Source organism: Erpetoichthys calabaricus, chromosome 4, assembly GCF_900747795.2.
Source record: "Erpetoichthys calabaricus chromosome 4, fErpCal1.3, whole genome shotgun sequence".
Taxonomy (NCBI): Eukaryota; Metazoa; Chordata; class Cladistia; order Polypteriformes; family Polypteridae; genus Erpetoichthys; species Erpetoichthys calabaricus.
Window position 1 is genome coordinate 55,718,202 of NC_041397.2, and position 23,451 is coordinate 55,741,652.

Genomic DNA, 23,451 nt, shown 5'->3' on the forward strand with positions numbered 1-23,451 from the left:
ACCTCCAACTGAACTTTTGAACAAGGGAGAAGTCAAATGAGAGGTGTAGCAATATTGCAGCTTTAAAAGTCACATATATATTCTCCCTGAGAATTTATTCAGTATGCCATTAATTCCTGATATCTTTTCCACAGTTTATGAAGAGATGGCTGAATTTTGTTCCTTATTTGAAAATATAAAATTTGAAACCCAATCTAGTTTTCTTTGATCATATGTTATACAGAAATAAGACAATCTACCAGTATGTTTATCATCACTTATAGTGAGCTAGCTTAGAAAATATAATTCTACTTCAAGAAAGCCTAAAAAACATTAAGTGTTAATTTTCTTAATAAACAGATTTAGTTCTGAATCATTCAAGCAAGTTATTTTAGGTGTCTTCCGGGACCAGAATAAACACCTTTGATGGTGATTAAAAAACAAAACCCTCACAGGAATATACAACTGCTTTTTTCTCTCAGGAACAAAATGTATGTGTGTTTCTTTGCCAAAGTACCAGTTTCCTTTCACTAAACTGTCAACAGAGTTTATGTAAGTGAATCTGGATATGCAGGTATCATTTTGGCAGCAATAACTGGTGACAAGCTGTCTGCGGACTCAAATCCTTCATGTCCTTTTTAAGGACCTTTGGTGATCCTTTGCACCCGGACTGAGGAAATCGCATTGCTCTACTACGCTGAGTCTGGAAGCTGTATTCGTGACAAGAACGAATGAGCCACGGGGGAGCAGTAACTTGTTTCACTGGCAGTGGTTATTAAGGGTCCCCGACCTTTTCCTCATCTCCAAGTCATAGCTGTGTGTAAACTGTTTGTGTTACGATAATGGGAGTTCAATTTTAGTCTTTCCTCCGTATCAAAGTGTAAAGGAAATACAGGATTAAATAGTCCTTAGGGTACTTTTGTTATATCTACAAGCTTTTTTTTTGCTTCCAAAAACAATGGCCTAACAACACCCACCACCTTAAATGGTGTTACAGCATCTTAAGGAGAAAGAGGAGAAAAAAAAAAGATATACCAAGAACATTACATTAGCCATGCTAACCAGGTTTTAATATTAGAGTATAGTGAGCAAGTTATACAAATGAAGAAGCTAGATAGATTATGTTAAAATAAACTAATCACCTGCGGTGGGCTGGCGCCCTGCCTGGGATTTGTTTCCTGCCTTGCGCCCTGTGTTGGCTGGGATTGGCTCCAGCAGACCCCCCATGACCCTGTTAGGATATAGCAGGTTGGAAAATGACTGACTGACTAAACAAATTACTGAATTAACAATATTACTATGTAACCAATTTTTAAAAAGCATATATAAATTTGTATTAATATGAGTATTAGAAAAATGCTAATTTATATTTAAACATTCTTGTGTCTTTGTACTGTGACAAAATGTTATTGAATGGTATCTTATAAGAATTCCCTTTCACAATGTTTGGGGGTAAATAAAATCTTTGATAACTTTAATTATTTCATCTTTTTTATTTTTGAAGATATGCAGAAACCATTTGTTGAGATTCACAAAAACATTCCAGAGGTTTTGTATATGACTGAAGGCACTCAGCTGGTTGTTCCATGCAGAGTGACATCACCTGACATCTCAGTTTCTTTAATCAAGGTAGGTGCTTTTGTGAAAATTTTGTAAAAACACAATTACCATAAGGATGTTGGTTTAAAATTAGTTTTGAAGCACAAACATTTTTAAAATCACCTACCATTTTAGTGAAGTGTTCATTACTCTGGCATGTCTGTGTTGAAGGTATTTCACCTAGTCCACTAAAATGTTTTGTACCTTAAACCTTTCCTAAGTAAAAAAACTATTATCTGAATGAGAATTATTTCCTTTTTACTTTTAAAAAATTATATGTAGTTATTTGAAAATATATAGCATTTTGAATTAATTCATTTAAATTTGGAAAAGGGAATACATATTTCCCTGCAAAAATACTATAAATAAAATATACTTATTTTACAAATCTGCAAACACAAAGTATTTCTCTTGAATGATTTGTATGCTGATTAGTAAACAATTTATAACACAAATAAGTGGAGATGGGAACAAAACCAATTAATTACCTTTCCTTTGGTATTGGTATTTTCTCTTGTGTCTGCTTTTGCTGCCAAAGCAGAGACCTTTCTTAGCTGATTATCACATCTCATCAGATCTTCCTCTTCTCTGCTGACAAATCTGGGAATGGAGACAGGAATCCGGAATGTCTACTTTCTCTAAATCGGAAGTACCCTCTGGACAGACTGCTGGCAAAGTCAGGAAGTCTTTCACTTACAATACATTTTGCAGACACATCCTCTAAGACTGTGCTGTGAACTTAATGATTTACACAATGGATGCAACCTCACAATGCCTTATATTACTAAACATCCTTTTGCATTCACAAGCAATTACAGTAAATTTTTGTAATGACAGATTTTCCATTTATCCAGAAGTAAGCTTTCAGTTTGGGACTTCAGTTTCCTGATTTTGTGAAAAAAATGTTAGAATATTTAATAGAATAGACGGCTACCCTGTATTACAAGTGAATATAATGATTCCTGTTGACAGCACTCTTGTTAGTATAGTCTTAACACTGAGGTTGTCAAGTCTGAATGCCAAGTTCCCTGCCACCACCCCTCCCAACCCTGTCTTTGACTAAAGAGGAAAGCACACAGAAGAAGAAACAGGTAGGAAGTTTTGTTACCACAAGGGTAAAACTGAATCATTCTTCTCTTTCCGAGTTTGCCTCATTGTGGTTGTGTTCCTTCCTTAATTAGAGACTTTTAACAGCCTTAGAGGTTTCAGAGGAAGCTCAGTTTAATAAGATATAAAGACACTTTGAAAGCCAATAGTTGGCCTTTGTCACATTGGCTCCATGGTAGTTCTGTACAGTTTAATTGACATGAGGTTTGAAACCCCAAATCTCTCATTACTTAACTATACTTATCATCTGAGTAATAATCACTATCTAAAAATTTACAATCTGTTTAATACATATATCTTGCCTAGGAGTTTTGCATTTCAATATAGTTCCATTAGTGATGTGTCAACACAGAACACTTTTTTATATTTTAAAAAAGCACAATATACAATACTGCACACCATAAGAAACATGAGAAGTCATAAAAAAGCCCATGATTAGATTATATGACTTGTTTCAAAGTTATGAATTTTGAGGTTTAATGTAGCAGCTACTGGAAATGACTATATATATATATATCTTATATATATTTCTCTTCTGGTTCGTCCTGCTTCCTGTTCAAAAGCGGTCCCACCCACTCGCAGCAGACACGGCATTTCTCGATTGCTATTTCGTCCTCTTCCAAACCCTTCCCCACGCTGCCGGCGGCTCCTCTTCAAAACTGGTCCCGCCCACACGCAGCCGACACGGCATTTCTCGATTCCTATTCTGCTCTTCCAAACCCTTCTCCCACACTGCCTGAAGCCTCCCCATACACCCCCACACCACTTTTCTCGATTCCTATTCCTCCTTCAGGCTACCGCGTTCCCCGCTCCTCTCTCATGACCCCATTGGTGTCACGTCACCACCCTATATCTAAGCTGACCACGTGACCTTTCACTTCAGCCATGTGTGTACCTGGGAGTCTGTTCCGTAGCCTGCTACAGAAAGGTACTCTGTCAACCATTGGCTTTGGTTTGGCTCCTTCGTATTTTCGTTGTACTGCGACGGTTGTTTCCTAAGCCTTTGTTATAAAATGAACGACGGTATCTTCTCTGTCGACCGGTTTTTGTACAACGTCATCTCTATTCCGGGATCCGGCAACTGCCTGTTCCTATCAGGGGGTTATTTCTTGACACAAACTGTTGACGAAGGCAATGCACTCTCACTATGACATAGGACAGTAGGTTTCGTTCCATCACATTGGTACAGATTTGGAGATGTTATCACAACAAGTCAGGAGTACTATCAATACATGGCAACATCTGGAGTTTATGGTGGTGAAGCTGAAATTCAAGCTCTTTCCGAGATTCTCCATGCTACCATTGTCATTAACTTCAAACACGACCCCAACATCCCGCCTTGCATTTACAATTCTGGAAATACTCTCTTCATTATCTGTCGTCTCCACCAAAACACCTATTCACAACTGTGTCTTTTAAGAAGTATTTATTTCTTCTTGATTTCTAAATTCCTTTCTCACTGTTTTCCATTCATATTCTTACACAGCCGTATGCTACGGTGGGCACTGGCTAGTATATATATATACATACATATATATATATATGACTTGTATTATTAGCCATAAAACATTCCTGAGTGTCTATGATTTCATAGCATTTTTAGGATCATTTTCTTGCAGTATTACCTTTCAAGTGCATTGACTTATCTTCTTTGTGCTTAAATATGAGAAACTAAAAAGAAAGTGGTATAACAAATAGAAAATACATAAAAACACTCATGGGCAACATACCCTACACTAAACTGCTCAAAAAAATTAAAAAAACACTTTGAAAACACATCAGATCTCAATGGGAAAAAAAATCCTGCGGGATATATATACTGATATGGACTGGGTAATCTGTTAGAAAAGAAAGGATGCCACATCGTTTGATGGAAATGAAGATTGTCAACCTGCAGAGAGCTGAATTCAAAGACACCTCGAAAATCAAAGTGAAAAAATGATGTTGCAGGCTAGTCCAAATTTAATGGCAGCAACTCAAAATCTTAATCAGTAGTTTGTATGCCCCCACGTGCTTGTATGCAAGCCTGACATAATCGGGGCATTCTCCTAATGAGGCGACGGATGGTGTCCTGGGGGATCTCCTCCCAGATCTGGACCAGGGCATCACTGACCACCTGGACTATCTGAGGTGCAACCTGGCGATGTTGGATGGACTGAAACATAATGTACCAGAGGTGTTCTGTTGGATTTAGGTCAGGCAAATGTGGGGGCAAGTCAATGGTATCAATTCCTTCATCCTCCTGGAACTGCCTGCATACCTCTCACCACATGAGGCCGGGCATTTTCATGCACCAGGTGGAACCCAGGACCCACTGCAACCAGCATAGGGTCTGACAATGGGTCCAGGGATTTCATCCCAATACCTAATGGCAGTCAAGGTGTCTTTGTCCAGCCTGTAGAAGTCTGTGTGTCCCTCCATGGATATGCCTCCCCAGACCATCACTGACCCACCACCAAACTGGTCATGCTGAACGACGTTAATGTTCTCCATGGCTTCTCCAGACCCTTTCACCTCTGTCACATGTGCTCAGGGTGAACCTGCTGTCATCTACGAAAAGCACAGAGCACCAGTGGTGGACCTGCCAATTCTGGTATTCTATAGCAAATGCCAATCAAGGTCCACGGTGCTGGGCAGAGAGCACAGGGCCCACTAGAGGACGTCGGGCCCTCAGGTCACCTTCATGAAGTCTGTTTCTGATTGTTTGGTCAGAGACATTCACACCAGTGGCCTGCTGGAGGTCATTGTGAATTCCTGTTCCTACTTGCCTAAGGGAGCAGATACTGGTCCTGGTGATGGGTTAATGACCTTCTTCTCAGCCCTCTCCAGCTCTCCTAGAGTAACTGCCTGTCTCCTGGAATCTCCTCCATGCCCTTGAGACTGTGCTGGGAGACGCAGCAAACCTTCTGGCAATGGCACATATTGATGTGCCATCCTGGAGAAGTTGGACTACCTGTGCAACCTCTGTAGGGTCCAGGTATCGCCTCATGCTACCAGTAGTGACACTGACTGTAGCCAAATGCAAAACTAATTAAAAAAAAAAAGTCAGAAAAGATGAGGAGGGAAAATGTAAGTGGCCTCCATGTGTTAAACCATTTCTGTTTTGGGGGTCGTCTCATTGTTGCCCCTCTAGTGCACCTGTTGTTAATGTCATTAACACCAAAGCAGCTGCAACTGATTAATATCCCTTCTGCTACTTAACTGACATGATCAATATCCCAGAAGTTAAATTGAATTGATGCTATACAACAACAACACTTATTTATAGTAACACATTTTCATAGCAAAAGATGTAGCTCAAAGTGCTTTACAGGATGAAGAACAGAGAAAAAAAATAAAAATTAGGCAATATTAATTAACATAGAATAAAAGTAAGGTCCGATGGCCAGTGAGGACTGAAAAAAAAAATAAATAAATAAAAACTCCAGACGGCAGAGAAACATACTCTGATTAAAAAGTTTTCCTTTAATTTTTTTTTGAGCAGTATATAAAACAACACTAAGAATATTACTGCAATCATCAAAAAAGGGAATTAAACACACTCAGTGTGAATACACTCTTGTACTTTCCTTAGTGTCATGACTACATGATCCTTAGCAACTGTTTAAATCATTTGATAATGACCACTGCTTAACTCCTAAGAATCTAATCAGATAACCGAATCCACTTTTAAGGATAGTCTCCTTGATGCAACACTTTTACTACAATGATTATGTTTAGTCCCAGATTACTAGAGTAAGTGTGAAAGCATTATACTGACAAAGACTTTTCTCAGTTCAAAAACCCTAATCCTAAACCTATAGCCTAAAATGTTTAGAAGTGCGATATCCTTGAAAAACATTGTTCATAGTATAGAAGGTGAGAAAACAATTGTGAATATGTGTAAAAATACAAAATACTGACTGCAACCAAAGTATGGCTACTAGTAATGAGGAATAAAAGTGCTAAAACTATGCACAGTGAAGGGTCTAGAACCATGAGAAAAAAATCAATAACCTAACACAATATGCCTGTACCTTAGTATCTGACATTTTAGCAATGTGTTAGATATCAGAGCTGAGTCTTTTGCTTGTAACCTTTACACATACAATTGTTTCTATATACTCTTTAAGGTAAAATTAACATTTTACAAGGAATTCAAAGCAATATTTACGAAATGACCCCAGACAATGTATCACTAAAGAAACTGCTGATTTCTGGTATTAACTGGATCATTTATTGGTACTACTACCCTTTGGATGAAGATGTAGATTACTGTCTCACATGTGCAAAAGGTTGTAGGTATCTGGAACAAACTACTAAATTGTGCAGAAACCTTTGACAACTTTTAAATAATATATTTTGATGAGATATTGGGACAACGTAGATATTAGCTAACCAAATGAGCTTGGTGGATTGGACAGTCTCATCACCTCTTCATGCATTCTGATGTAATTTTAAAACACAAAAACATGTCTATTGGAGAATGGGAAATTCAGCAACAGATGTTTAGCAGATATAATACTTTTCAATATTCTTCCACATATGTTGAAATTACAAAACCAGAAATGTTCTCCTAGAAGTATTCATTTTACCAGTGGAAAACCTTAAAATCAGTAGGTATGTAAATTACGCCTTTGAACAGAATACACAAATACTACCAATTTTAATTGTTAATTTTAAACAACTTTCTTATTTGGCCAGCATTTGAGCTACTATACAGTTCAGTCATTACTAGTGACCTGGGATTGAGATTGCATATCAAATGAAGTTTTCAAGTGCAGCAACTAACAAACACACTTATTTTGCTGTCAGCTTTGTTGTACATAGACATACAGTATTCCCAGGTCTCAGTTTCTGTTATAACTTGTAACATTATTTGTTTGGACTCATTAAGCATCTTAAAATATGCTGTAAAAAAAATCTTAGGTTTGTGAGTTGTTGTTTACTGACACCAGACATATGACAAAATATGGCATGTCTTTGGTTCAAGACCAATAGTATAACACGTTGGGAAGCACTATGACTATTAGTACCACAGTTTCAAAGTTTAAAGAACCTGGTTTTGAGTCTAGGTAATTTGGTGCAGTTAACACATTCCACTGGCTTTCTACTGCATTTTAAAGGCATGCATGTTAGCTTGATTGTCAACTCAAAACTGTGCCAGTATGTGAACGGGTGTATTGTTATATACTTGCATTTTGTCCTGGATTGGTCTTTTAGCCGTACTTGTGGCTACCATACTCTGTATCAAACAGTTAGGGAAAATATAAATAAATAAATCAAACATACATTTTTAAATACAGTATCTGTGGTGAGAGTACTGAAAACTGAATTATCCATATCAATAAATCTATCTGTCAATTTACAACAGTATCTTGTTTGGATGTGATTTGTTTTATTTCTTCAAATTCCAGAGGTAGAATCAAAATGAATAATTATTAGCAGTTTCATGATATCGGTTCTAAACAGCTTGTCATATCCAGGATATTCTATTCAAGCGAATTTATACAGCACACATTGTCTTATATGTACACATTTTCTTAAAAAATAAAAAGTGCATCTGAAAAATAATGACATTTTCTGAATAATCTAATGAGCATCACATTTTAAGAAATAAATTAACACTTCATTACATGTGTGACATTTCCATATTAAGAAATATTGCCACTTCACAGTTGAGGAACCACAGGTACAAAAACATACTTAGAATATTTGGTTTCTGTAAAATAGTCTGATGTTAATGATTTTGCATACACCCAATGAATGAGTGGCATCCCATTTAGTGTTGGTTCCTACCTCATGTCAGTAGTTACCCAAAATGAATCTATAAACCTCAAAACAATGTAATGGAAACCATGGTTCGTAGAATGTATAGATGAATACAGTGCACCCGGAAAGTATTCACAGCGCATCACTTTTTCCATATTTGTTATGTTACAGCCTTATTCCAAAATGGATTAAATTCATTTTTTTCCTCAGAATTCTACACACAACACCCCATAAATGACAACATGAAAAAAGTTTACTTGAGGTTTTTGCAAATTTATTAAAAATAAAAAAACTGAGAAATCACATGTACATAAGTATTCACAGCCTTTGCTCAATACTTTGTCGATGCACCTTTGGCAGCAATTACAGCCTCAAGTCTTTTTTGAATATGATGCCACAAGCTTGGCACACCTATCCTTGGCCAGTTTTGCCCCATTCCTCTTTGCAGCACCTCTCAAGCTCCATCAGGTTGGATGGAATGCGTCGGTGCACAGTCATTTTAAGACTCTCTCAGAGATGTTCAATCGGATTCAAGTCTGGGCTCTTGCTGGGCCACTCAAGGACATTCACAGAGTTGTCCTGAAGCCACTTTTTGATATCTTGGCTGTGTGTTTAGGGTTGTTGTCCTGCTGAAAGATGAACTGTCGCCCCAGTCTGAGGTCAAGACCGCTCTGGAGCACGTTTTCATCCAGGAAGTCTCTGTACATTGCTGCAGTCATCTTTCCCCTTTATCCTGACTAGTCTCCCAGTTCCTGCCGCTGAAAAACATCCCACAGCATGATGCTGCCACCACCATGCTTCACTGTAGGGATGGTATTGGCCTGGTGATGAGCGGGTGCCTGGTTTCCTCCAAACGTGACGCCTGGCATTCACACCAAAGAGTTTCAATCTTTGCCTCATCAGAACCAGAGAATTTTCTTTCTCATGGTCTGAGAGTCCTTCAGGGTGCCTTTTGGCAAACTCCAGGCGGGCTGCCATGTGCCTTTTACTAAGGAGTGGCTTCCGTCTGGCCACTCTACCATACAGGCCTGATTGGTGGATTGCTGCAGAGATGGTTTGTCCTTCTGGAAGGTTCTACTCTCTCCACAGAGGACCTCTGGAGCTCTGACAGAGGTGACCATCGGGTTCTTGGTCGCATCCCTGACTAAGGCCCTTCTCCCCCAGATCACTCAGTTTAGATGGCCGGCCCAGCTCTAGGAAGAGTCCTGGTGGTTTCGAACTTCTTCCACTTACGGATGATGGAGGCCACTGTGCTCATTGGACCTTCAATGCAGCAGAAAATTTTTTCTGTACCCTTCCCCAGATTTGTGCCTCAAGACAATCCTGTCTCGGAGGTCTACAGACAATTCCATTTGACTTCATGCTTGGTTTGTGCTCTGGCATGAACTGCCAACTGTGGGACCTTCTATAGACAGGTGTGTGCCTTTTCCAAATCATGTCCAATCAACTGAATTTACCACAGGTGGACTCCAATTAAGCTGCAGAAAATCTTCTCAAAGGGATGATCAGGGGAAACAGGTGACACCTGAGCTCAATTTTGAGCTTCATCGGTGAAGGGCTGTGAATACTTATGTGCTTTCTCATTTTTTTTATTTTTAATAAATTTGCAAAAATCTCAAGTAAACGTATTTCATGTTGTCATTATAGGGAGTTGTGTGTAGAATTCTGAGGAAAAAAATGAATTTAATCCATATTTGGAATAAAGGCTGTAACATAACAAAATGTGGAAAAAGTGATGCGCTGTGAATACTTTCCGGATGCACTGTGTACTGCTTTTGTATATATACTGTATATCTTTAAAAAGGAGCCATTCTTACAGTCATAATTAAAATCAATTATATTTTTGTTATATCCTTTCCGATTCATCTATAGTCAAGGACATGTTTTTTTCTGTAAAGAACTGGACTCTTTACGCACGACTATATTCTGCTTTGTGGATGCTCTTGCAGTTGTTGATTTTATCGCTGAGAAAAGTAGTACAAAAAAAGGACAAACCCCACAGACCCTACCATACAGATCAAGAGGGTCTATGAAAATGACTTCTTCATTAACAGAAAATAATATAACATACTGTAAACCCATGAAGTCCCAAACAAAGGTTGTGTTCTGGAGGAGTTTCTCCCATGCAACACTGGGTGTAAGGTAAAAAAAACAGCCCTGCACCAAGTAGGCCAGCCTCACCCACGTCGGGTCAAATTGGAATTGCCAGTTATCCAAAGGTCCCCGTCTTTGGAGATCTAGAACTACAGTCTTGGCAGTCACAAGGAGAACATGCAAACCCTGTACTGACAAAAGTGCAAGATTACAACCGAGGATGCAGACTGGAATTTTAAGAAGTTTCCAGTTTTGTCAGCACAACAGTGTTTGTAAAGAAGACAAGGACTTAATGGGATTTCTTTTTTTGTGCCATTTTAACATTGGTCTTACAAATTCTTGTAGTCATCTGTTTGAGCATTGCACTGCTGAGGTTATCTGCAAGATGCTTTAGTGGCTATAAAAGTTTTTTGTTTTTTTCCTCAAGAGGTCTAAACTCCTTAACTCATTTTTTTTCCAAATATGAAAAAGGAGAAATAATTAAATAACACACTAGCAAAGAATAATCAAGATTCAATAATAAATAATAATTCAAATATCAGGTAATGTCAAATGAGCCATCCATCCATCCATTTTCCAAACCCGCTGAATCCGAACACAAGGGTCACGGGGGTCTGCTGGAGCCAATCCCATGTCAAATGAGCTTCCACTTTGAATTGTTCCAGGTAGTGCGTCTTTGATTCAATATCTAAACTCCAAGGTGGAAAGTTTGTTCCATAAAATATATTTCCCATGAAATAAGTTTATTTTGTTAAACTAGTTAAATGTTTAAAATATTGCTTAACATACCTATTATGACCGGCGCAGTCTCAAATTCAGATTTTTTTTTCAGCAATACTATGTTACAGGCAGTCTTTTAGCAGCCCAGATATTATGACGTTCCCTTAGTTTCTCTTCAACATTTTTTTTTGTCTGTGGGTTACAAACCACCTCCAGCAGCAGCAGCCCCTACCTGCAGTGAACTCACCCCACACGCTAGGGCGTTTCGTGATGTTGGGGTATTACAGGACTGACCGGATAGGCACTGCGGTCTGCAGTACACTCAGTTGCACACCGCCGCCCGCTGCTGTCATTACCCGCCCATCCGGGCAACATCCGCGAACAGGTCAGGTGGTCTCCCGGTATCGTCACGCTGCAGCCTCATCAGCTGGCAGGTACATGTCTATCAGTTTTTATGCATGCTATTAATACAACCTGTCATTTTCGTGCCCGTTTATAGCATAGGTGTTTAAATGCGTTTTGCGTAAAAGGGCGTGGCCCTTGCAAGGCCAACAAAACCTCCACGTACAGTTCCTTTTCTAATATATAAAGCAGAATTTGTCTTTATCCGGTATGTACAGCCGTTGTATTAATCTCTGCTAAAGTTTGCAAGGGATCCCAATTTTTATTAGGGGAACACAACAGGCTGTTTTTCGTTCCCGAAATATAGCCCCAAACACTAGAAAGCTCCGGGGCACTCCTTTAGTAGTGGTGAATACAGAAATGTCATAAAAGAAAAGTGCGCATTAAAAGAGTGCCAAAACGTCGCACATGCATAATTATTCAGGTTCAGGAAAGTTCTTGAAGACATCAAAAAACGGAAGCGTTTCACCTTCATTTGGTCCAAATGAAACAGCATAACAGTCGAGCGGGCCCATCAACAAAGAGAAACGTTTAAAGCTACTTCAAAAATAGGTGTTTCTGAATTTAGTGGGTGTCACACTGCTCCTCCTAATGCAAAATGAGACGAAGAACAGAAAGATCATCTGAGATCAATTAAAGGTAAAACTTCCCGCTTATTGTGAAATTGGGTGGAGCAAAAACTTTCTAAACTTAGCTAGAACTGAGCTTGAGCACCGCTGCAGAAGACCACAATGCGGGTGTGAACTGTGAAAATATTTTATTTTATAAAGAGAATTAGGCGTATTTGGCATTATACTGTTTAAATCTTTTGTGCCTTTACTTATCTAAAATTCAGTTTTTAGTGGAAGTTGCAATGATTCTTCCATCCAGACAATAAGCAATTCATGGCACAGCACTCTCAAAGCCACCTTACAGCTTTTTATGTGAAGTGCATAACAGAGCTAGAGCGAGACATTTTAATTACTAGTCACCTAAAAATCCTTTAAGAAGCCCAGGAGTGGGTTAAACCAACTTTGATTGTTTCTTAGTTTCAGACATTTGTTCTTTTTAGTAACATATGAGGTGCAAGGAGAACAATCCCTAGCAATGCTTTTCTTTCAAAAGCAGCATAATCAGTATTATAAATGTCTTGTTCAAGTTTATTGGCATATGTATATAGTGCATATATTAAAATGAAATTCTTACTTCATGTCTCCTCACAACAGGGACAATAATATATTTATTGTACTGTACTTTATTTTTTTAACCAAGTTCTCTGAAAAGGAATAAACATGAGCACAAATTCACTTGTCTTTAGGTCTTCTCTAATGTATTAATCGTCAGCTTGGGATATGACTGGAGAATAGCTATGTTATCACACCTCTGACATCTGTTATAGAAAGGAATTTTTTTTTTTTATTCCCTTGGCAGCTGGCTACAGAAGGTTTACAAAAATGTCCATATTTATGTATAGTATATTACTATTTACACTATTCAGATTTTTTTTTTAATTTAAATTTTAAGTGTCACTGTAACGTTTTAGGTGGCACTGCTGACCCTTGGGTAAAAGAGTATTTGGTTCAAATTCCAACCCAGATATTGGCTTTTTGAAACTTGCGTGTTTTCTTTATTTCATCATTTTTTTCTTAGTTTAGTCTCTAGTTTTCTCTCCCACAATCAAAAGACAAGCAAGTTAGGTTAGTTGCCCGACTCCAAATTGGTGGAGTATGAGTCAATTTTTCTTACATTGGACTAATGCCCTTTTCAGAGACTCTGACCACAGGGACTCTAAACTGGACTAAGCAGCTTTCATAATAAATACATGGATAAATACTTGTACAAGTTTACTAAGCTTTTTAAGAATACTGGCTAAAGTAAGGCAATAGAACCGTGCTAATTTTTTTTTATCTTTGTAGTTTCTTCATATATAACTCAAATCGAAGTGAAACTATGGTTGGCTGGAGCACAAAACACAATAGGTAATATGGAGAGCATAATCCACCTTATCTATGGATGGAACAGGGACACCTAATGTAGAAATAAAAATCATCACCAAGACCAAAATAATTCTTTTTTGTGCCTCCACACATGCAATAAATGTTACTTCATTGTGAAGTTTACTGCAGTTCAAAATAGGATGTGAACTTTAGAACCAAAAGCCACATTGTGTTACAGTATCACCTGTTAACTGGACATTGCAATATTTAGAAGTATGTTAAATTATATTTCCACGAGCACAAGAACAGATATTCTCTGTTATATCACAGTTCTGGTAGTCATTTTCATGTAATGTCTTTTGTAAGTTATGTGGCTGGCTAGCATTATGCTTATTATTAAAATGGTTTAGGAGAGTATTCTTTAGTGGCAGTGTTTGAATAAACATCTAACATATTACTGTTCATTCTTTTTGTGAAAAAGTAATTTCATCATTCTCTGGAAGTTTTTAATGGTTTGTTTAAATGAATGTGCTTATATCCCCAACTACAGTTGCACTTTCGCTTCAAGCTAAGTATGCACAGTCGTTTTCCTGCCCTGCCCTACATAATCTAATTTACAGGGAAGCTTAGAGTCATTGTGTTTGTGCTACTACAAAGATAGTTTCCAAGTCACGTTTCACACATTAAATTAAATCATCTTTAGACCTCTCCCCAAAAGGCCTTTTGTATATATTTTTTCTTTTTACAGTTTACATTGCATAGTTCGTTAGTTACAGTAACTTTAATTGCACATTGCATAGTCTAGGGTAAAACAGTGTTAACGAACAACTTGGCTACCAACATACTCTTAAAGCCAATGGTTTTTAGTATATTACTGTAATTTTTATAAAGAAATGAATGTTTGTGATTTGTCTGGTTAGCTTGGACCTAATAATAATAATACATTTTATTTATATAGCGCCTTTCCCATGCTCAAGGCACTTACAGAATATAATAAAGAACGGCAGCGTATACAGTATATAGCATTGTACAAACCAGATAAATAAATAAACAAGATTAAGACAGTGAATTCTGAAAACCTACTCCTACTCCTACTCCTCTAGTTTAAAAATCAGTTAGTTTCACAGAAAGCTAAATTAAAATTAATGTAGTACTTGTCCCATTTCTTACTTGCTTTTAGCCATATTAGCTGCTATTTATATCACAGTATGAAAATAGAGTGTTTGATTTCTTCTTGAAATACATACAGTATGTATTTGTTGTTAATAGTCCTTATTAGTAAACAATTGGGGGGTCAAACTCTGCATAAATCATGAAGTGATACAAAAATGGCAAAAGAGAGAACTGAATGCAATTGCAAAATAAGAATATTTCTATATTTTTTAATCAATGTAAATTGCACAATACTGCTCCTGGAAGTACAGAATATTAGAAGAGAAATAGTACCAACTAACCGAACAATGAAATCAGTAGTAAAATGACTCACTGGCAGTGAAATTGTTTGGAACAAAGACTTGCAACCACAAGGGTCTGGACTGACCCTGGAAACCATTGGCTTACCCCTTCATGTTATTCACTCTGTTTTACTAACACTTTCTGCTTGGTGTACTGCACATGATGCAAATTATAATCTGTATAGGGCATGATTAAGATAAAAGTGAAATAAGTATTTCTGCTGTAGGAACGTGCATATTATTGATGTTCACAGATTTAACCATTGCCAGTTACACTGATTTTGTGCTGTTTGATTAGATTAGGAGGTGACCCTGATAGACTGCTAGACTCTGATCGAGACACACGTTTTCATATGTCCATGTGTGATAACAGATGGACGTATTTTAGAACGTGTACTTGATTTTTCAGATATTATTGGTTACTTTAAGAAATGGATCAATGTAGCAAGGAAATACCACATTTTGTTGTTTATAAATTGAGTATTTTTTTGTTATTCATAAATACACTCTGGAAATTAAAATGTAATATTGCTTTTCATTTCATTTTTTCAGTTCCCTGGAAAAAAACTAACTCCTGATGGAAAAAATATTATCTGGAACAGTAAGAAAGGATTTATCATAATGAATGCAAATTACACTCATATTGGCCTCTTGTCTTGTGAGACCACAGTGAACAATGTGTTCTATAGTAACAATTACCTAACTCATAGACAAGGTTTGTAAATGTTAATATACAGTTTAATATAATTAGATTTAGTTCTGCTTATCTTGCGGTTGGTGATTATAACAGTTGTACAAAATTAATTTTTTATTTTAGCAAATACAATCTATGATGTCAGTCTGAATGTCACCAGTCCAGTGAGGCTACTGAAGGGGCAGTCTCTAGCTTTAAGCTGCATAGTCAAATTGGAGTGGAATGCCAGAGTTGTGATCACTTGGGACTACCCTGGAAAGGTGAGAGAATTCTTAAAATACATTGGAATAAGATTTAGTTATATGCATATAGTGATAGTGATTTTACATATTTCCATTAATGAATGGCAAGGGAGATTAATATAGTTTTATAACTGATTAAGTTGAAGCGTGAAGTAATTAGTTTTAATAGCAGAGTTTACGTTACCTAGGAAGTACACTATCTCTGCTTGATGTTGAAGAACATAGACAAACCCTGAACAAAATGTCACAGCATCACCCTGCTCTAGTTTTACAGATTTTTCTTTTACTGATGGTTCTGCATTACCATTGTCAAGACATGACTTAACAATAAAAGAGTGTTTAATTAAACAATAAATGACTTTATTTTGATGATTTTCTTTCTTTAAGGCAAACAACACAGCATTAATCTCCAATAGAATTGACCAGACTGGCAAAAATGTCATCTCTAGTGTTCTTTATATTAGTGAGACCAACAGTATAGACAAAGGAGTATATACCTGCAATGTTGAAAGTGGGACAATGACCAGGAAAAAAAACACAACAGTTTTTGTTTATGGTAAGGTGACTTCATTTTGTCATTTTAAAGGAACTATAATTGTCATTTTTCTGCAATATAGTTGAAAAGATCAGTTTCTAAACATTTTATATTCCAGAAGACCATCTTCCAGTAGATCTTAATTTTTGTCAAAATGTCAGAATATATACTAATAATTTTTTGAAGAATCAAAATGCAGCAACTAGTTGTAATGCTTATGACATATCTAGGAATTGCATTTTAAACAAATCTAAATAAATCCTACAGCTTTCTGTTGTCCTTCAGACATTATTTTGTTAAACATGCTACCACTTGAAAAACAATTTAGGTTAGTCAGTATCCTGTCTTTGATTACGTAGCAAACTCATAGCAGATTTCTTCAGCTTAGTTTGTACTTATAATGCTAACATACTTCTTTTTCATATCAGCAAAACATGATAGAGACATTTAATTCACCAAAATACATTTGCCACAAAATAATTGTCATGTATTTTCTAAGAGTTTTACTTGTTTTTGCTTTGCGCCCACACCACCATAACCTATCGTCTATGGGAGATGAGAGAAAGCTTTAGATTCATCAAAAAGTTTGATCTCTGATTTTCAATGGATCTCAACGTTTTATGGTCCCCTGATACCAAGAACATTAATATCTCAATGATGGGTGTGTGTGTCTGTGTGTCACAGTTTCTTGAGGATGGTCTACAGCTAAAATGGCTGGACAGAAAAATGCCATACTCAAAACTTAAGCCTGTTATGAGATGAGGATGTGCTGATTAGTTTTTGAGCCAAATCGTGCAAGTGAAAGAGGCACACTAGAGGAACCCTCAAATACTGTAATTCTGCAATTAATTGTGAATCCCTCTTGTCAACTGCTATCGTAATGACATTTTTATGTTCAGAAATATCAGCGTCAGAGCGTTTAAATAATTAATGAAATTTTATAGAATAGTTCAGGTAACTTGGTTCCTAGGGTGCAAAGCCTACTGAAGCTCATGTCTGAATTTTTTGTCTTGTTGTTAATAATACAATACATTTTATTCAATACAGTATATGCATTTATTTCAACAATACAATCTTTGATACTTAGTCTCAATGGCATTAGTCCACTGAAGCTGGTAAAACAAAATACTGTAGCATTCACCAGCATACTAACAATGATGTTTATCTTCTGATTCCTTATTATTTTAATTATTCAAATACACTCTATAATCTTTCAGAGTAGTAGCGTTTATTCTATAAATGTCTAAGGGCATTAAATGTTAAAATCAAAATCTGCTTGAAAGCTTTCTAAAGAGTAGGATCAGCCTATTTATTTTTACAGAGTTGCAGGAAGTTTCATGCATGCAGTAATACAGAAAAGCTTCAGGTTTATACTGTTAGCAAAATACATAAAAATATCTAATTTTCATTAAAGCACATAACATAGTTCAAGTTAATGTCAAAAATAAGTCTTAAATGACATGAAGCCTGCCATTGCTGTTAATGAAAATACTTTCTCAGATATTTCTATGTGTCATTTGTAATCGTTCATAAAATTCAGAAAGATGATTATTGTAGCGACAGAACAAATGTTAACCTAATTTTCTGTGTGTTCTTTTTGTTTGCTTTTTAGTTTGACTTTTAAGGTAATTTGCTTTATGCTTGTTAATTCTTTGGCATCATGTATTGTGGTGTTAGTAAATAACAAGGCATTGGATCGGCTTAGTAGATAGAAGTTCCATCTTAGGGTGATCATTATAAAGTAATTTCAACATCATCCATCTTTTAAGCAGGGTCACGCGGAAGCTGAAGCATTTACCAGCAAGCATCAGATACAGCAAGAACAATCCTTAGACAGGGCGCCAGCCCATCGTAGGGTGAACAAACACATACACACACCAGTATTTAAATTTAGCATCGCTAATCCACTTAACCTGCATGTCTTTGCACTGTAGGAAGAACCCAGAGCAAACCCACTCGGACAAAGGGAGGACATGCAAACTATATGCAGGGAACACCCAGGAACTGAGCATTGAGCTACCACCATATGACTGTGCCACTCTTTGAATACAACCTTTAGTAAGAAAAAAGTGATAAAATTGAACTGATTGAGCAGTACTTATTCTCTCTAATTCATTAGACATTTTGTTGATTGTTTTAGAAATTTAATGCAAAATAGCCAAAGGTACAATTTTCAAAAGATACAGAATGACTTCTAAATAATTAAATAGTTCATCTCTTTATTTAAGAAAATACTTTTTAATGCATTTGCATACTGAACAAACCTTGTGACATTAACAGATCTTCAACTAATACTTTTTTTTTCCCTATTAGAAAAGCCATTTATAAATTTGAAATTTAAAGAGAAGCCTGCAATAGAAGTTGTTGCTGGTGAAGAATCATACAGAATATCAGTGAAAGCTAAAGCTTTTCCAACACCAACAGTTAAATGGTATGTTTGACCAATGCTCTTTAATAAAAAGGAGTAAACAGGAAACTTAATTATCATTAAACTAATGTCATAATAAATGCACTGATAGCCTTGTGTGGACTGTATTTGGTTGAACAAATTACATAAACGCATAATTGTTGGATATAGCCAGGAACAGGATTCCTTTGCACTATCTTTTTAAAATATGAGTAACTGAGATTGAGGACAGCTGACTGGATTATGATACTTTCTGACATAAGAACAGACACACAAATTATAAACGGTCTTAGATATTGTATGTCTGAAAGCAACCCCACATGTTAAAAGAGGATGCACCAGAGAGACTCAGTGTCTGGTCATTATTCTGGGAGTGGATGTAGAGATGGCCCACTCGTACAAGTACGTGGGGGGGGGGGGGTCGGAGGTCGGAGTAAGGGGGCGCACATTAATGACAGGTTGGACTGGTCTCAGAACACAGAGGAACTACGTAAGAAAGAACAGAGCAGGCTATTTTTGCTTGGGAGACTGCATTCCTTTAATGTAGAAAGTGACATCCTTCACAGCTTCTACAACTCTGTGATGGCCACTACAATTTTCTATGCTGTGGTGTGCTGGGCTGGTAACATCACTTCAAGAAAGGCCCACTGAATCAACATGCTAATTTAAAGGGCAAGCTCAGTTTTGGGATGCACTCTGGTCCCCCGGGAGGTAGTAGCAAATGAGAGAATTAAAACAAAACTGAGCGCCATTATGAACAATGCTGTATATCCTTTCTCTGACACACTAACACTGAGTACCTTCAGCCAATGAATCATTCAGCAGAAGTGTGTCAGGAAAAGCTACTGGGACTCCTCTATACCAACAACAGTATTCCTGCATAATGGTTCACTATGACTGACAAGTCTGAAGTTTTCTTTTTAAATTTTCTTCCTTTTTAGTCATACTCACTGTGTATATATTTATATTTATCTTCCTATTTATGTACAGTATTTATTTAGTTAAAGAGCCTCTATGAAAAGACAGATTTCCCCCTGGAAAAGAGTTGTTTCTATCTATTACATAGATAGACAGATAGATTTGAAAGGCACTATCTGAGCTGGGATGGAGTACTGAACAGTAGAATCTTCCAAGCATTGATTGCTCTAAGTATAGATTTAGTCAGCATGGAGGCTGTTGAAGCTGTCATGTCACTTATTTATTCCTTGTGCATTGTGTAGGCTTTTTTATGGTGCAACCCCAAGAAAACCATCCATTTATCAACTTTTGTAAACTTGCTTTACAGAACCACATGTGAACTAAATTCATATATTGTTTGTAAGCAAAATTGTCCTTGAGCATACAATTTATAATGTGAAATACATACCTGAATTAGAGTTATGTTAGAGTTTGCCTTCCCTTTAAAATTATTTATAGACCTTATTAGCAGAACATTTAAAATTACATTAGCTTACTTTGTAAGTCAACAAATGTTTTCACAAATGTCAAAGGTTATCTATATGTGAGTATTATTACCAAATTTGTTGAAATACAAAAAGGTATCTTTTCTATTTATTAACTGATTTGCTTACAACCATGCTTATAGTTGTTGCAGTGTTACTTTGTTAAGTGAATGTTATATGTCTAAAAAACAACATTAATATTACTTGTGGTGTATTTAGTACAACAAGAACCTTTATTTTATTAACTAATAATGCTAATAACCAATGGTATTGGTATGTCAGCATAAAACAGGAATTTCAGTTTATTCATTTAAAATTTCTCAGAACTAAAATTTTAGAACTAAATATCTATTAGATTAAATATGCACCATTTAAGAGGCAGAACAATTTAGTAACCCCAAACATGATGACAGTGTACAGTATCAAAATAGCACCTTAATGCTCACATCCACTTACATAAAACCAGGCTAATTTATAATTAATATTTAACCTAACCAGCATCTCTTTGAGATGTGAGAGAAAACTGAAATATTCAGAAACACTATATGATCATGGAAACACCACATAGATAGTTACTAGGCCTGTAGCTGATCACTACTTCATCATACTGTCTCCACAGAAATCAAAATTGTTTTACTGGCATAGGTAGTGTTGCATATTTTACCATAGCATTCTGATTCATAGGTCTTTCAGTTTCTCCTTTTGCATTTTGTTTTTAGTGAATATATTCTTCTTCTTTATGGTAATTCCAACTAAACTGTTGCCAAAAAAGCTAGGGTACATGTTTCACTTGACAGAAGAAATGGGCACTGTTTTACTGTGATTGGTATCATACTGTGTAACATAAGCAATTGTAAGAAATAACTTGGTATATCCCAGAAATCACTGGTGATTTACCCAGACCACATGTGTTTCTTCTATATGAGCTGAACTGTAAGAGAATTTACTGCAATTAGTATTAAGTTAACAATAGAGAGTGCATATTAAATTGGGAAGTGTTTTGTCTCCAATAGATATTTGAAAGCATTATTCTTTCATGGAGTGATAGATTAAAAGACAACACGCAAACTGTCATTATCCAAAATTAGATTACTGAAGAAAGCATGATTATCAAGCACTGACAAAAACCCATCTAACTATCCATTTCCTGAATCTGCTAAGGCACTGTAGCATTGCAAGAAGAAGTCTTCCTGGAACAGTTAAAACTGCCACTGTAATTGTAATTTGCATAAAAGTAGCTCCCACTAGAAGAGTAAAACATATCCAAATATATATACTATGTTTATATTAAATTATTTATATGCTCCAATACATTTCTGACTTCCAGTAAAAACCTAACCTAAAACTTATTTTGGGATTGGGTTATTGTCTTTTGCTCATTTTTTAACAAAACTGCCATTTGTTTTATTGTCCTGATTACTGTAATACATGTATTTCATGTATTTTTGTGGCCTAATAAGATTCATTTTTTGTCTTCTGTGATTATCATTGTGAATCAGAAGCGTGTTACAAGTATTTGACTTGTGATGGCTCTGAAAGAATCACTGCAACCCTGCCAAAGATAACATAGGTACAGAATGCAAGCGCTGATAATAATGGCTAGATTTTATTTAGTAACTTGTTTCTTTTTAGATAGATAGATAGATAGATAAGCTGTCTGTTGCAAGTGTAGAGCCGGTATTTAATTTTATTCAGGTAAAAACATCTTCAACTTCAGAAAAGTTAGAATATTGTTACACAATATGATACCAATCACAGAAAAACAGTGCCCATTTCTTCTGCCAAGTGAAACATGAATTGATGGTAATAGAATGTATCTAAATAATTCCAGGACTTAACATCAATCTTGCCACAGAAGCTTCTTTAAAAATACCGGCATCTTGTATCAATTATTGACTAGTTATATTATGTATTTTACATGTTAAATAATGATTTACACCTCTCTCGATGTTATGAAATGTTAACCTTTTTTTAAATACCTTCAAAACATACTTTTTCATATCACTGTTTATAAATATATTTGCTCATTCTTGATTTCCTCGTGTATTACAAATAATAATATGATGCAAAATACTTTTTGGACAAAATCTAAAATTATGTAAAAGCCGCCCAAGTTAACAAATTTTTTTTTTCTGATTTATTGAATGAACACCAGTTAGCACTTGCTGTATATGCTAGTTGGCCTAATTTCAAGCATATCATATTAACTTTTCATTTAACCGTTTACCCTGTCACATCATATATTTTCACCTCTTTTACACAAATAAGGTTACACATTTTTTTCTCAGATAAACTGCATGAGATCTTATTTAACACTCCTAGGAATTTAATGGGATTTTATTATTCTTACTTAACAGTGCCAGGGCAGTACACCTTTTTCCAGGTTAATAATATTCTTGCATGATTCTTTGTCAGATGTGTGGTCAAAGAACCTAAAGGGTGTGCAAATAGTCCACTAGCAGTAATGTTATTTTTTTGACATGAAGAAAGCAGAGTGTTAACTAGAACCTAAAAGTTGTGCAAAAAGTTCTCTAGCAACAATTTTAGTTGGGTGTCCTTTGTTTTTGACCCACGATATGCTATTTAATATTCAAAATCATATGTTGTTAATAATGTCATGTTCCAGCAGTTTTGGCATCTGCTGCAAATGTAACCTTATTTTTGCATATGCTTGCCATTTTTGCATGCATTATTTAAAGCTCTATTACTGCCAGATCATAGGCCACATTCTGTAAGTAGTCCATGTTCCTCAAAATTCTTAGTTATCAAATATAACTTCTTATAGTCTCCTCCTCGACCTGCAGGAATGTTCTGTTATTTTTGACACCTAGTTTACTTAACACCATCTCTCACCTTCAGAAAACAGGGATACAAAAACATACTCTTGTAGTATCTTCCATAAGCATCCTTAACTTTCCCTCAGGATCAATAAAGTATCTATCTATCTATCTATCTATCTATCTATCTATCTATCTATCTATCTATCTATCTATCTATCTATCTATCTATCTATCTATCTATCGCCAGTTCTTAAACACATTCAAAACGGACTGACAGTCTCCAAGTATTCTCAAATATTAATGGAAAGATATAGAATTAGTTTACTGTT

The 23,451-nt window shown here is 36.1% G+C and overlaps 1 protein-coding gene across 3 annotated transcripts in view; it reads left to right on the plus strand.

Annotated features, from left to right (window-relative positions):
• flt1 (fms related receptor tyrosine kinase 1) overlaps positions 1-23,451 on the plus strand; it is a 170,924-nt gene that overhangs the window by 28,295 nt on the left and 119,178 nt on the right. For all 3 annotated transcript variants that reach the window (XM_051926511.1, XM_028799484.2, XM_051926512.1), the window contains exons 4-8: positions 1,484-1,608; positions 15,575-15,737; positions 15,840-15,976; positions 16,346-16,514; positions 18,807-18,924. In XM_051926511.1, the coding sequence (XP_051782471.1) occupies positions 1,484-1,608; positions 15,575-15,737; positions 15,840-15,976; positions 16,346-16,514; positions 18,807-18,924 (712 nt within the window). The remainder of the gene's footprint in view (positions 1-1,483; positions 1,609-15,574; positions 15,738-15,839; positions 15,977-16,345; positions 16,515-18,806; positions 18,925-23,451) is intronic.